This window comes from Lucilia sericata, unplaced genomic scaffold (genome assembly GCF_015586225.1).
Source record: "Lucilia sericata isolate MDLA Ls3-8-SP2 unplaced genomic scaffold, ASM1558622v1 Contig001691F_arrow, whole genome shotgun sequence".
Classification (NCBI taxonomy): Eukaryota; Metazoa; Arthropoda; class Insecta; order Diptera; family Calliphoridae; genus Lucilia; species Lucilia sericata.
This window is the reverse complement of record NW_023995601.1, coordinates 102,501-115,400: the sequence shown is the minus strand read 5'-3', so window position 1 is coordinate 115,400 and position 12,900 is coordinate 102,501. Positions and strand designations below refer to the sequence as shown.

Genomic DNA, 12,900 nt, shown 5'->3' with positions numbered 1-12,900 from the left:
CTTCCTGAAGATCAGTGGAATTATTCAGACCTACTACACCGAATTCCTTTAGCATTACCATAGATATGCCATTCGAACCCAGAGCTTTTGAAAGTTTCAACTTGGACTGTTCACAACTTCACGAGAGGTGAAGGAGTATGGCAGGACGGGACGTGATCCGTGTTTAGTGCTGTTTCGGATTGCAAGTAGCAACATACAGACGATGGAATTGATTGGAGAGTTGGAACATCTAGCAGTTATTCTCGTAGAGTAGTCTTCATTGATTACAGTGCAGTCCGCTTCGTCTATCAGGTCTGATATTGAAATACCGCGTGGATCGTTTGTTGCCTGTGAGTAATTACTCCTATGATTAGCATTGGTATCACTAGCCACAATACCGTTCATGGCCTGGATATACACATTGACGATATCTAATTTAATAACTCCAGTATTCATTGAGATGCTCATAACTTCATGGAAGTGGTTAGCGGATGGTATTGGCACTTCGCTTTCTCTCCAAATGATGTTGTAATAACTGGAAGCGGAGAGACTACATTTGAATAATGTTCTTGCCAGGGGCTGCTGTAAGTGGGGAAGATGCAGAGATGTTGCACACATACAGATGTATGGTATGTCTGGGTGGCAGCTATCACTGGGGGGACTATTTATACAACAGGCATTTAGTCTTTGAGCGACCGCAAATCTGTGCATGTTTTCAAGTGGCATTAGTTTTTATAGTTATTGCTTTGAATTGATGTTATATTCCTTCTGGCAAACAGAACATATCCATTGTACAGAACAGGACTGCTTGCGGTGCTGAATTTTGGACAATATTTTGTACGGGGGATAGAGTTTGAACACGAGATTGTGGGATATTATGGGGCTAGTGCTGGGGTTCTGAGACATTTTCATACAAAACTGGGGTACCATTCGCGGTGGCTAGTGCAACCTGAGTGCTATTTCAGGCTACACCAGTTATTACAAACGGTGCATTGGACTGAGGTGATGTTATACCTGTCGTAACAGAATAAACAAAATCAGATACTGGGACCTGGATTAAAACCAATATATTCTGCTCACCTGAAAAAAAAACTTTCAGTTTGTACAGCTGTCGCTTAGTTGACAATCTTTGGCCGAGTATGATTCGGGTCATTCCGGAACAGAGGTCCAATTGTTGCGGGAAGGTGATACAGGTGTTAAAAAGTTTTAGCAGCTAAGACGTATCTATATAAAAGCATCTGTCCAGCAGTTGAAACTGTTATGACATTGTTTTTAAGACTTTCTGGAGTTAATTGAAAATTAGTGGTCTCCATACTATTTACAAATAAAAACAGTTGCAGTTTAATTTTTTTTGTAATTTTTTTTTTATTTAATTATAAATAACTTATAGTTTTATAATTATTATGATTTAATATTATATATATAGATTTTATTATCTTCATAATCATTATTATTTTATTTATTTATAGTAATAATATAATTAATATTATTAAATTTTTTATATAATTACTGTATAAGTATTATATATAATAATTTTTTGTTATTAGTATTTTGTTTTTCTTTTGCTTTATATTAATTGATCAATAATATTACGGCATAAACAGTAAATTTAATTATTTATTTTTTGTATTTTTTTTAATATATTTATTTTCATTTGTTTTTATTTGCATTTTGTATGTATGTATTTATATGATATATAACATTAAAAACGATTTGTTTATATATATAAAAAAATTATGATAAAATTAATAAAAAAATAATAATAATATAAACTTAAAACAAATTAATTAAAAAATAATGACATTAAGCTTAAGAAAATAAAATTCATAGAAACAAATTACACTCGAACAGGATGTTGTTAGTTTTTAGTACCGTAAACAAGAAGCAAACTACACACAAATTAAAATTAAAACAATTTAATTTAAAACAAAATATTATTTTATGTTTTTTTATTTAGTTTTGTTTTTGTTGTTTTTAAAAATAAAGAACTCTCTCCTTTAGTTTTAGATACAATTGTTTTTTGTTTTTTGTTTATGTTTTTTGCATTTGTTTTCTAATTACAAATATAGAGTTTAAGTTGTATTTTTTTAGGTTTGTTTTTTTGTTGTTGTTGTTTTAAGTTTAATTAAAGTACATTTATGTATATTTTATTATAATTATATTATTATTATTTACTTAATTGTTGTTCTAAATATAAATTCAATGTTAAGTTGTGTTTTGTTTAAAAAATATTTATAGGTTTTTTTTTGTTTTTCTTCTTTAAATTTTTAATTATTTATTTTAATACACAATGCTATTATTATTATTAATTGTTTTAAGTATTCCATGTTTTTTCTGTTTAAGATTAAACTGTGTCATTTATTTTATAGAGAGAGAGAGAGGAGTAGGGAGAGAGAGTGTGGTGTATTTGTGGGTATAAGTGGTCACTAGAGCACTTATGAAAAATTCTGTACTATTGTACGTTTTTAGTAAATTTTCCAAACTTTTGTTCATAATAAGATTGTCAACAGACTAGTACATAGACTAGTCAATAGTTTAGTGCATGGATTAGTCAATCGACTATTCTATATACTAGTCAATAGGCTGGTCCATAGACTAGTCAACACACTAGTCCATTGACTTACCAACTGACTCAATAGACATTAAACTAGTAAATCGACTTCCCAATAAACTGTTCAATAGGCTAGTCTATAGACTAGTCCATAGTTTAGTCAAAAGACTAGTTAATTGACCTGTCTAGCTAATAGACTAGTCTACAGGCTAGCCATTAGACTAGTCAATAGGCAAGTCAACAGACTAGTCCATAGACAAGTAAAGAAAGCTGTCAATAGACTAGTTCATACACTTGTCCTCAGACTAGCCAAAAGTATTGTCCATAGACCTGTCCACATACTAGTCAACAGTCGGGTCCGTAGACTAGTCAACACAATAGTCCATTAAACAATAGACTAGTAAATAGACAAGTCAATACTCTAATCGACAGACTAGACAATAAACTAGTCAATAGATTAGTCAAAAGACTAGTGCACAGGCTAGTCAAAAGATTAATCAAAAGACTAGTGCACAGGCTAGTCAAAAGATTAATCAAAAGACTAGTGCACAGGCTAGTCAATAGACTTGACTAGTCTACAGTCTAGCCAATAGGCTAATCAATAGGCCAATCCATAGACTAGTCAAGAGACTAGTCCATAAACTAGTCAACAGACTAATCAACAAAGTAGTCCACAGACAAGTAAATAAAGTAGTCAATAGTCCAGTCTATAGACTTGCCAACAGTCTAGTTCACATGCAAGTCTATAGGCTAGTCCTAAACTAGTCAACAGACTAATCCATAGACTAATATATAGACTAATCAACAAACTAGTCCACTGGCAAGTAAAGAAAACTGTCCATAGACTAGTTCATATACTTGTCCACAGTCCAGTCAATAGACTTGTACACAGACTAGTCCATAGACCTGTCAATAAGCTAGTCCATATACTAGTCAAAAGACTACTCTAAAGACTTTGACATGTAATTCAGTACTTTTAATACACATTAAAAAGTACTATTTTTGGAGAAATTTACTATTTTAATTCCCATGACTGCACTAGAGTTTTTGTACAAAATTTTGAAAATTATATTAAAAAAATAACGATTAAAGTAAACTTAATATGAAGACTAAACAAACGAAAAAAAATTTACATTAAAATAAGTTTTTTACAAATTTTGTGTTTTGTTTTTTTTTTTTAATATTTTTTACTTTAAAGACATGTTTTTTTGCTTAGAGGAAAGTGTGTTTTAGAGTATATGTTAATAAAAGTTGGCTATTAAAAAAAAAGTTTTATTTAATTCAAAACCTGGCTAAGAAATGCTTAAGATGTAGAAAAATTAGATTACAAAAGATAAGAAAATATAAACAACCTTATTTTTTTGTATATAAATTATAAATTTTGTTTTAACGAATTTACAGCAAAAACTTTAAAAATTAAACACTAATTATGTTAAAAATTAAAAAAATTAAATGTTTTCAAAACACTTTCATAAGAAATGAGCATTTTTAAAAAAAAAAATAGCAAAAGTTTGCTTAAAATTTCGTTTATAGCTACAGTTTGTTTTAAATTTTGTTTCAACTATTTTTTGTTTTCTATACATTTATGGCGACAGAGTGAATAATAGAGAGAGAGAGAGAGAGTGAGAGTGATAATGTTAGCAAGTGATTGTTTGTGTTGATGTGATGATGAAATGGTTGAATGTTTAAGACTTAAAAAAAAGAAAATAATATGTTTTGTTTTGTTAATGAGTACTTAATATTGTTGTTGTTTTTGTTTTTAATTAATTCTTAAACATTTTACAAATTGTTTTAAGTTTTATTTTTATTTACTTTCAATTGCTTAACTTTTTAATTTTTAATTATTAATATTTTCTGTTTTTCTTTTCTTCATTTAATGTCAAAAATTACTATACAATTTTCTTCATCTTCGTCTAATCAAATGTTCAATTATTATTATTATTATTAACCATTCTTATTTGCATTTTCCTAAAAAGTTTATAATTATTGAAGAATGACTTTGATGATGTTGTTGTTTTTGTTGTTTTAATGCTGTTTTTTTCTCATATTTTCAACATTTTTCGTTTGTATCTGTGCTTTTTAATTGGTGGTGCTGTTGGTTGTTGTTGTTGTTTTCAATCGTTGTTGTTATAAACTAAGTATTTTTAATACAGTTTGTTTTTGTTTTTAATTTTCATTTGTTTAAATATATTTGTTTTATTTTTGTTAATTTTATACAATCAGAAGAGGCAGTCCTTTTAGTTGCTTATGTACTGCGACAGGGAGGAGAGTTGTTTACACTTAAATTTTTCTTTTAATTTAAATTTTATGTTCAAAAAAAGTTTTTTTTTTGTTTTCGTTAATTATCACTCATTGTCTTGTTCTAAACAACCAAAACATTGCATTAGTAAAGTTCGTTGCATTGTCAACTGTGTGTGTGTGTGACCATTTGTTTTTTTAACATTTAAATTTGACCATTGGTATATGTTTGGTGGATAAACACTTGTCACAGCACCATTCAGCATAAACTTCTTTTGTTAGCATTTTAAAAGCGGCCTCCGTTAAACCAACACAAGTTCTGGAAAATAGAAAATTAAAGTTTTCTTGTTATTAGTTTAGTTGGAGGACATTTGGCGGAATTTTCGCTGGAGATATTAAAATTACGAGAATTTATGTATATTACCAACTAGTATTACTGGAGATTTATTCTGCAAATTACAAATGGATCTCGAAAAAAAAAAGAAATTATCGAAAAGACAGAGTATTATCTTATATATCCTTTTCAGGTTACAATTTCTTTGAAGGTTCCAATTTCTGTACATAATTGTTTTAGATATGTGTAAAATCCCCAAAAGCTCCCTTTTTGAAATAATAAAAGAGTAATGTTTCTTCGTAAACGATAAATTCAAGAACTTCGTCACCTGATAAAACAAAATTTCAAATACATGTTCTAAGATTCGTGAGTTTTCCTATAATGTTTTAAATTTGTCCTATAAATGGCGCCTGAGTTTAATCTTCCGTCTATTACACCCTAAACCGCTAAACCGAAAACTTAACTAAGATCTTTACATCGAGAGAATTAATAACATAAAAAAGGATAACGCGGACCGTGTTCAGCTAGTTGTTGAATATATTTAGAACATTTTTTCCAAATACTATCTCTTAAAGTCTCCTAAATAGCTCTCTTTTGATATGCATGTTGCCAGCATCCAGTCAAGTCAAGGTTGATCCGAACTTTAGGCTAATATATGTATCTCAATAAAGGAAGAAGATATTACAGAGGTAAATTCATTATTTTAAAGCCTACCTATTGAACATTTTTATAATGTCTCATATATGTTAAAAAGCGTGATATTTTTAAACTTTATGACACTATAACTTAAAAAACTGATGCAATGGCTAAATTCTGAAGACAGTTTCAGACCCTGAGCCTTTGTTAAAATGTGGTAATCCACTCTACTATGGTGATGTTTGGAACGTCTATATGTGGACACAATAGCAGGTTAAAAATCGTCTTTTTTGTAATAAAATTTTAATGATTTGTTAGTAAATAATGTTATCGTTCATTTCTATTCATTGATTCTAGCGCTTTAATAAAACATTAAATCCAATTAGAAACATGTCAAAACTACACCATCAACTTTAAACAATTTAAAAATCTACATACATTTTGAAGATGTAAAATACATACATACAGTAATGCAATAAAAGAAAAGTTTGCCAATAGTTAGAGGTTTTTGCAAAATTTATGTTTTATTGCCAAATTGTATGAGACATATGAGAGTTTATTTAGTAATAAATGCGTCTTAGTTGTTACTTAGTATATAATTTTAGAGTTAATTTTTTTTTTCAATAATTTAAATGCTGGATGGGAGTGTGTGTGTTTTGCGATTTATAGAGGATTGAGTGATTGAGTATTTTTGCTAATAAATCGAAAAACTTACCTATGAAAAAAGAATTACAACCAGATTCGCCAAAATACAGCTTCGTCGTTATCATTGACTTCTTTGTGGCACATGCCGCATGGATATATTGGAGGTGCGTTGGGATTTTGTGGATTGAAAACCATCGGTTGACCAGGAGGATACATTTTGCCCGCACCCATTGTCATTGGCTTGGGTGGGCCACCCGGTCCCATTGGACCACCCATTGGTCCGCCCATAGGACCCATTGGACCACCGGGACCTGGACCGCCAACATACCAGGAGGTGGACCTCCACCCATTGGATTGTGATGAGGATGATGAGGTGGCATACCGCCGTGAGGACCACCATGTGGACCGCCGTGTGGGCCACCATGAGGACTGCCATGTGGACCACCATGAGGACCACCATGTGGACCGCCGTGTGGTCCACCATGAGGACCACCATGAGGGCCGCCATGAGGACCACCATGAGGACCGCCATGAGGACCATGTGGTCCGTGAGGATGAGGGGACCATTCATGCCCCCAGGTCCCATACCAGGACCCATATTACCCATATGTGAATTAGGACCAGGTCCCATGTGATGTGGACCGCCGCTCATCATGTGATGAGGTCCACCCATGTGATTTGGTGGTCCTCCGCCCATGCCCATTTGAGGGCCCATGCCGCCGCCAGGACCGTGCATCATGTGAGGTGAAGGCATACCTCCCGGACCGCCGTGATGATTCATGAGTTGTGAGTGTTGCGGTCCACCCAGGTGTGGCGATGGCTGCTGGGGAGGTAACATCTGATTGGGGCCACCCATACCCATTGAGTTTAGGACCATTGCCGCCGGAGCCGCCACTGCCCATGGGCATGTTTGCGTGCGGTGACTGTTGCGGTTGCTGCATAGGAACATTAGGATTCATTTGTTGTTGCATCGGTCCACCACTTCCACCACCGCCCATATTTAGACCATTATTGTTGTTGCTGTTGTTGGGTCCACCCATTGCGGGTCCTCCCATAGGCCCGTTATTACTATGAGGACTAGCACCACCCATATTATTCATGGGATTATTACCACCTGTATTACTGTTGTTGTTGCTGCTGTTCGAATTCGGATGACCAGGTAAAGCTGGAGAGGCCAGGGGACTGGGTCCATGACCGCTCATATTGTTCATGCCAACGGGGCCAGGACTAGGTCCAGGCCCACTCCCACTCATTTGATGATGTGGAGACATCGCCATAGGTCCGTTGCCTGGCGCTGGCGAAGTTGTAGGCACTGACGTTGACGCAGTGGACGTCGTTGTCGCTGAGCTTGATGAGGAGGACGTACAGGAAGATGAAGTCGGCAGGGGTCCATTCATACTGGATGACGGTGATTGTGGTATACCATGTCGTGCCGCAGGGGAAAGCATTGGATTTTGATTGTTGTTATTGTTGCTGTTGTTGGGGTTATTGCTATTGCCACTTGTGTTTGAGGCCATACTGTGAGCAGGAGAGATACCACCTTGATTTGGACCCATGCCTGGGGGCCTGTAGCTGTCCACCGGGTCCAGGGCCAGGTCCTGGACCTCCAGACATATGGTTCTGCTGCGACGGTCCATTTCCAAGTGGACTGTGCATGGGAGGTGGGCCCATTTGGCCGTTATTCATGTGAGGCGGAGGATGTTGAGACTGATTTTGCGGATGAGGACCTTGTTGAGACGTTGGCGGTCCCAGAGGACTGCCGATAGCGCCGCTCATTGGTGAACCCATTGGCAGTGAATTCATAGGTGAGCCCTGGCCAGGACCAGGTCCACCTGGGCCTCCTGGCATTGGCGAACCCATGCCACGAGGACCATTCGATCCTGGCCCTCCCATAGGTGAGAGTCCACCCATGCCCATGTGGTGCGGTGATATGCTGGGACCACCCATACCTCCCATGGGACTCATGCCACCCATCGAAGCCATTCCACCCATAGGACTACCCATCGGTGGACCGCCTGGTCGACCGTGATTCATATGTGGAGGCAGACCAACTCCTGGTCCCATAGGATGGCCGGGACCTGGACCACCCATGGGGCTGCCCATACCCATCGGACTCATACCGCGCATCGGAGGTCCGCCCATGGGATGATGTGGATGTGGTGGACCGCCTGGATGATGAGGGTGCATATGGGGATGCATGTGCGGAGGGGGACCGTGAGGACCACCCATGCCCATATGAGGGCCCGGACCGGGACCAAAGTGTCCTGGAGGGCCTCCCATGTGACTCATTGCGGACATCGAACTAGACATGCTGGGCGGGTGTGTCGTCAAACGGATTAGAAGCCACTATCGTATCGCCATAGCCCCCCATTGGTGGTGGAGGCAGCAGATCCTGTGGTGTGGGAGGTGCTTGTGATTGCTGCATAGAGTTGGCAGCAGCGGCTGCAGCTGCTGCGGCCGCCGCCACTGCAGCTGCTGAGTTGGCATTCGATGTCTTTCGCCGTTTTTTCGGATTACTCGGCGCCGAGATTATATCCGATGATGGAGGTGGTGGTTTAAAATCGGGTGGCATTATACCTCCCGCTGGACCCGGCCAAACGATATGCGCCATACCGATATTGTGGGTCATGTTGTTTGTATTTTTCTTCCGAATGGTGGCAGCTTTTATTTAACGTGGCCGGGAAGAAACAATATTTATAAAGGCCTGCTATCAAGGGCAGGCGATAAAAATGTGGTGTGGTATTCACTGTTTCCTGACCAGAGTGCAGCTGACCCAAATGTTTTGTTTTACTCTTTTGTTTAAAAAAGTTTAATTGATTATCGTTGTTTTCTGGATATTAGTACACTATAAAGTTTTCAATGAATTCATTGTCCAATTTAAGATTTTAATCTGGAATGAACAAGAACATTTATATAAAATTTTTCTTTAAATTTCCAATTCTACAGAAACTAGGTACTTACGGTATTAGTATAGAATTCTTATATTGCTGCTAATAGTGAATTGATTCGATTATGAAGCCATCGTTGTGGCTTTTGGCAAAGAGTTTAACATTTTCTGCAGAAGCACCTTTTGGGGGGTAGCTAAGCACCAAATAATGGTGCTTGAGCACCTTTTCTTCTTCTTCCCTTTTGCTCTTTTAACAAGATTTAAGTATTTTATGGTTTTCTTCTTTATTTCCAAAAAATATATATTTTATGGAGAGTTCTATGCTGGTTTATTGCATCAATTGCACAAACAACAAGAACTCTATTTTCTTTTTATTAGTTTTTCTTTATATTTTTTGTATTATTGGTAAATGCTTTTATTCTTTTTCTTTTATTTTTTCGCCACTAATGTATGCTGCTGCTTGTGCTGCTTCTTGTTCACAAGTTTTTTTTTGTTCTTTTTTGCACCACCGCTCACTTTCTTTGACGATGAATATTTTTTCTCGATGAATTTATTCCTTTACTTTTTTTGCAATATTTGTTTGTTTCTTACAGATATTTTGTTAAAATGACTGAATATGAATATGTTAGTAAATTAATGAAAGCATGGATATTGTGAATTTTTAACCAATTTATGGTACTGCAATTTTTTTCTTGATCAAATAAGCCGTCGTTCCTGTGTCGTCAGTTTCGTTGCAAAAAAATTTTTACTACACTTTGAAAAGTTTATCATACCGCATTTCTACAAGTTTTCTAAGCATTTCTTTATGAAGTGTGTGTTTATTTGCAATTTGAGCGTGTATTATTTATATTTTGTTTGAGTTTATCGGAAAATTGTTTGAATTTTCACGAAAAATAATTAAAATTTTGTCAATTTTCTTCTTTTTTTACTTTTGATAATTCTTGTACACAAACACACGCCATTACAGGGTTGTATTTTCGTTGACTGACAAGCAAGAAAAAATTCCTGAAATACTTTTACAGTGTTGTATTGTTTGGCATAAAGTAGTAGAAATTGTCTGATACTTTTTCTACAACTATGTTTAAGCACGGCAGTAGTGATATTAGTTATGATAAATGAACGATAATATAACTGGGGTGTTATCGATTAAAAGGTATTGAATTTGAAATAGATAATTTTTGAAAATGATGAATATTTTATGTGTTTGAGAGATAAAGTTATGTAGCAAAGAGAGCAATTGAAAAAATTACAAGTTTTGATAAAAAATATCATTGTTAAAATATAAAATCACCTTGAATTTGTTATATCAACATATTCTTCCTAAAAGTATGCTGTTGTTTTTCTCATTTTCATTTTTAATGGTTGTGAAAAAATCTGTAAGTGAATGTTACGTTTCAGAGATGGAAGTTTAGAATTGATGTACATATTCCGTACTTTTTCACATGGGCTAGGCCCTGAACATTTCAATAGACTACTATATAGATTAGACAATAATAACCATTAATCAATCAGTAAACAAATCCATAGACAAGTCAATATAGTATTCAAAAGTAAACTAGTCCATAGATTAGACAATAGAGTAATGTATGGACATTAGTATAAAATATTTTAATAGACTAGTCCATTTACTTCTCAATACAATTACTCTATAGATTGGATAATACAAAAATACTATTGAATATATTTGTACGTAAACTATTCAATTGATTTGTTAATAGATTACTAATAAGACCAGTCTATAGAGTAGTCCATACTTTTGACTAGTGTATCAAATAAAACAGTATCAATATAGCGGTTTAAATCTTCATACCAAATAAAATCAATTCCAGTTTCCTAGTTACAAACATTAATACTAACATACATATCTTTTTCAATTTAATATTTAACAAGATCATTTTACCAGTAAATGTTTTGTTTTCCAAAGAGTTTTTTATTTTTAATCGCAACATAAACAATTGTCATGACAAGCGACCACTAACTTGACATTTACAAAATAAACGAAAAACAAAAACAACGGTTACCATATTTGAATATGTAAATGTCAATGTCCTTACGAAATCTATTTATGGTGAATACCCAACTATTGTGTACAATATCAAATTCATGTAACTGTATCAAATTTTAAGAAAAATAATAAAAACATAAAAAAGAAAATGATTTCCCATTAAATGTATGAATATTGTTTGAATTTTGTAGACAAAAAGTTGCAATGAAAAAACAAACTGAATTTAATTAGATCATTGTACAATAGAGAAGAAACACGTTACAAATCAATGTATGATTTTGGTATATAGTCGTTTATTTAATTTTTATAATTATTTAAACAGTTTATAAAGCTAAAATTAAAGCAAATTATTATACCATGATTTATTTCGTGTTATATGAACATATAAATTGAGATATTTACTTTTTTTTATATTTTTTATACAAATTACGTTTTGTCTTTTATAAAAAACCAATCAATTGAAAAGTGTTAACCAAATTTTTTTGTTAATATTAATAATTATAATAACATGCCAGTCAAAATCAACATATTATTAATGGGGGATTAATGTTTGAGCATTTCATTTTGTTTTCTTGTCCGAATGACTGACTGCATATTGTTTTATTTTCTTCATTTCTTTTTGAGCGCCCCCACGGACGAAATGTAGACTGACCCTCATGTCTTTATTTTGTTTATATAGTCTGTAATAAAACTATAAATATAGATTTTGATTTTTTTGTTTTCATTAAAAATATTTTAATTGTTTTCTTGTTTACCTGTGTTAAACTGTACGTTTGAGTGGATATTGAATATTCAGTAGAAAAAAGATAATAGATAAATATTTATGTGAACATAACCTCAAAGTAATTGTAATAGTCATTTATAATAATTAAATCAATAAATTAATTAACAAATTTACAAGAAAATAGCAATAGTGTTCTAACAAATTCAGAAAGAACGGGCGGAGGACGAGGGAAAAGGGGAAGCCAGAAGGAACGGAACGAACAAACGAACGAACGAACGAAACGAACGAACGAACGAACGAACAAAGAACGAAAACGAACGAACGAAACGAACGAACGAAGAACGAACGAACGAACGAACGAACGAACGAACGAACGAACGAACGAACGAACGAACGAACGAACGAACGAACGAAACGAACGAAACGAACGAACGAACGAACGAACGAAACGAACGAACGAACGAAGAACGAACGAACGAACGAACGAACGAACGAACGAACGAAAACGAACGAACGAACGAACGAACGACGAACGAACGAACGAACGAAGAACGAACGAAACGAACGAACGAACGAACGAACGAACGAACGAACAACGAACGAACGAACGAACGAACGAACGAACGAACGAACGAACGAACGAACGAACGAACGAAGAACGAACGAACGAACGAACGAACGAACGAACGAACGAACGAAAACGAAACGAAAAAGAACGAAACGAACGAACGAACGAACGAACGAAAACGAACGAACGAACGAAAAACGAACGAACGAACGAACGAACGAACGAACGAAACGAACGAACGAACAACGAACGAAAGAAACGAACGAACGAACGAACGAACGAACGAAGAACGAACGAAGAAGAACGAACGAACGAAACGAACGAAGAACGAAC

General features: G+C 34.9%; 1 protein-coding gene across 1 annotated transcript; it reads right to left on the bottom strand.

Moving 5' to 3' along the window:
* Window positions 1–4,917: 4,917 nt before the first annotated feature.
* Window positions 4,918–9,087, bottom strand: LOC119612435 (protein pygopus-like). The gene is given in 7 exon segments (XM_037968242.1): window positions 4,918–5,087; window positions 6,454–6,707; window positions 6,710–6,943; window positions 6,946–7,251; window positions 7,253–7,949; window positions 7,951–8,702; window positions 8,704–9,087. Coding segments are annotated over 7 exon segments (2,673 nt in total). The 5' UTR covers window positions 9,013–9,087; the 3' UTR covers window positions 4,918–4,966.
* Between the last annotated feature and the right edge of the window lie 3,813 nt (window positions 9,088–12,900).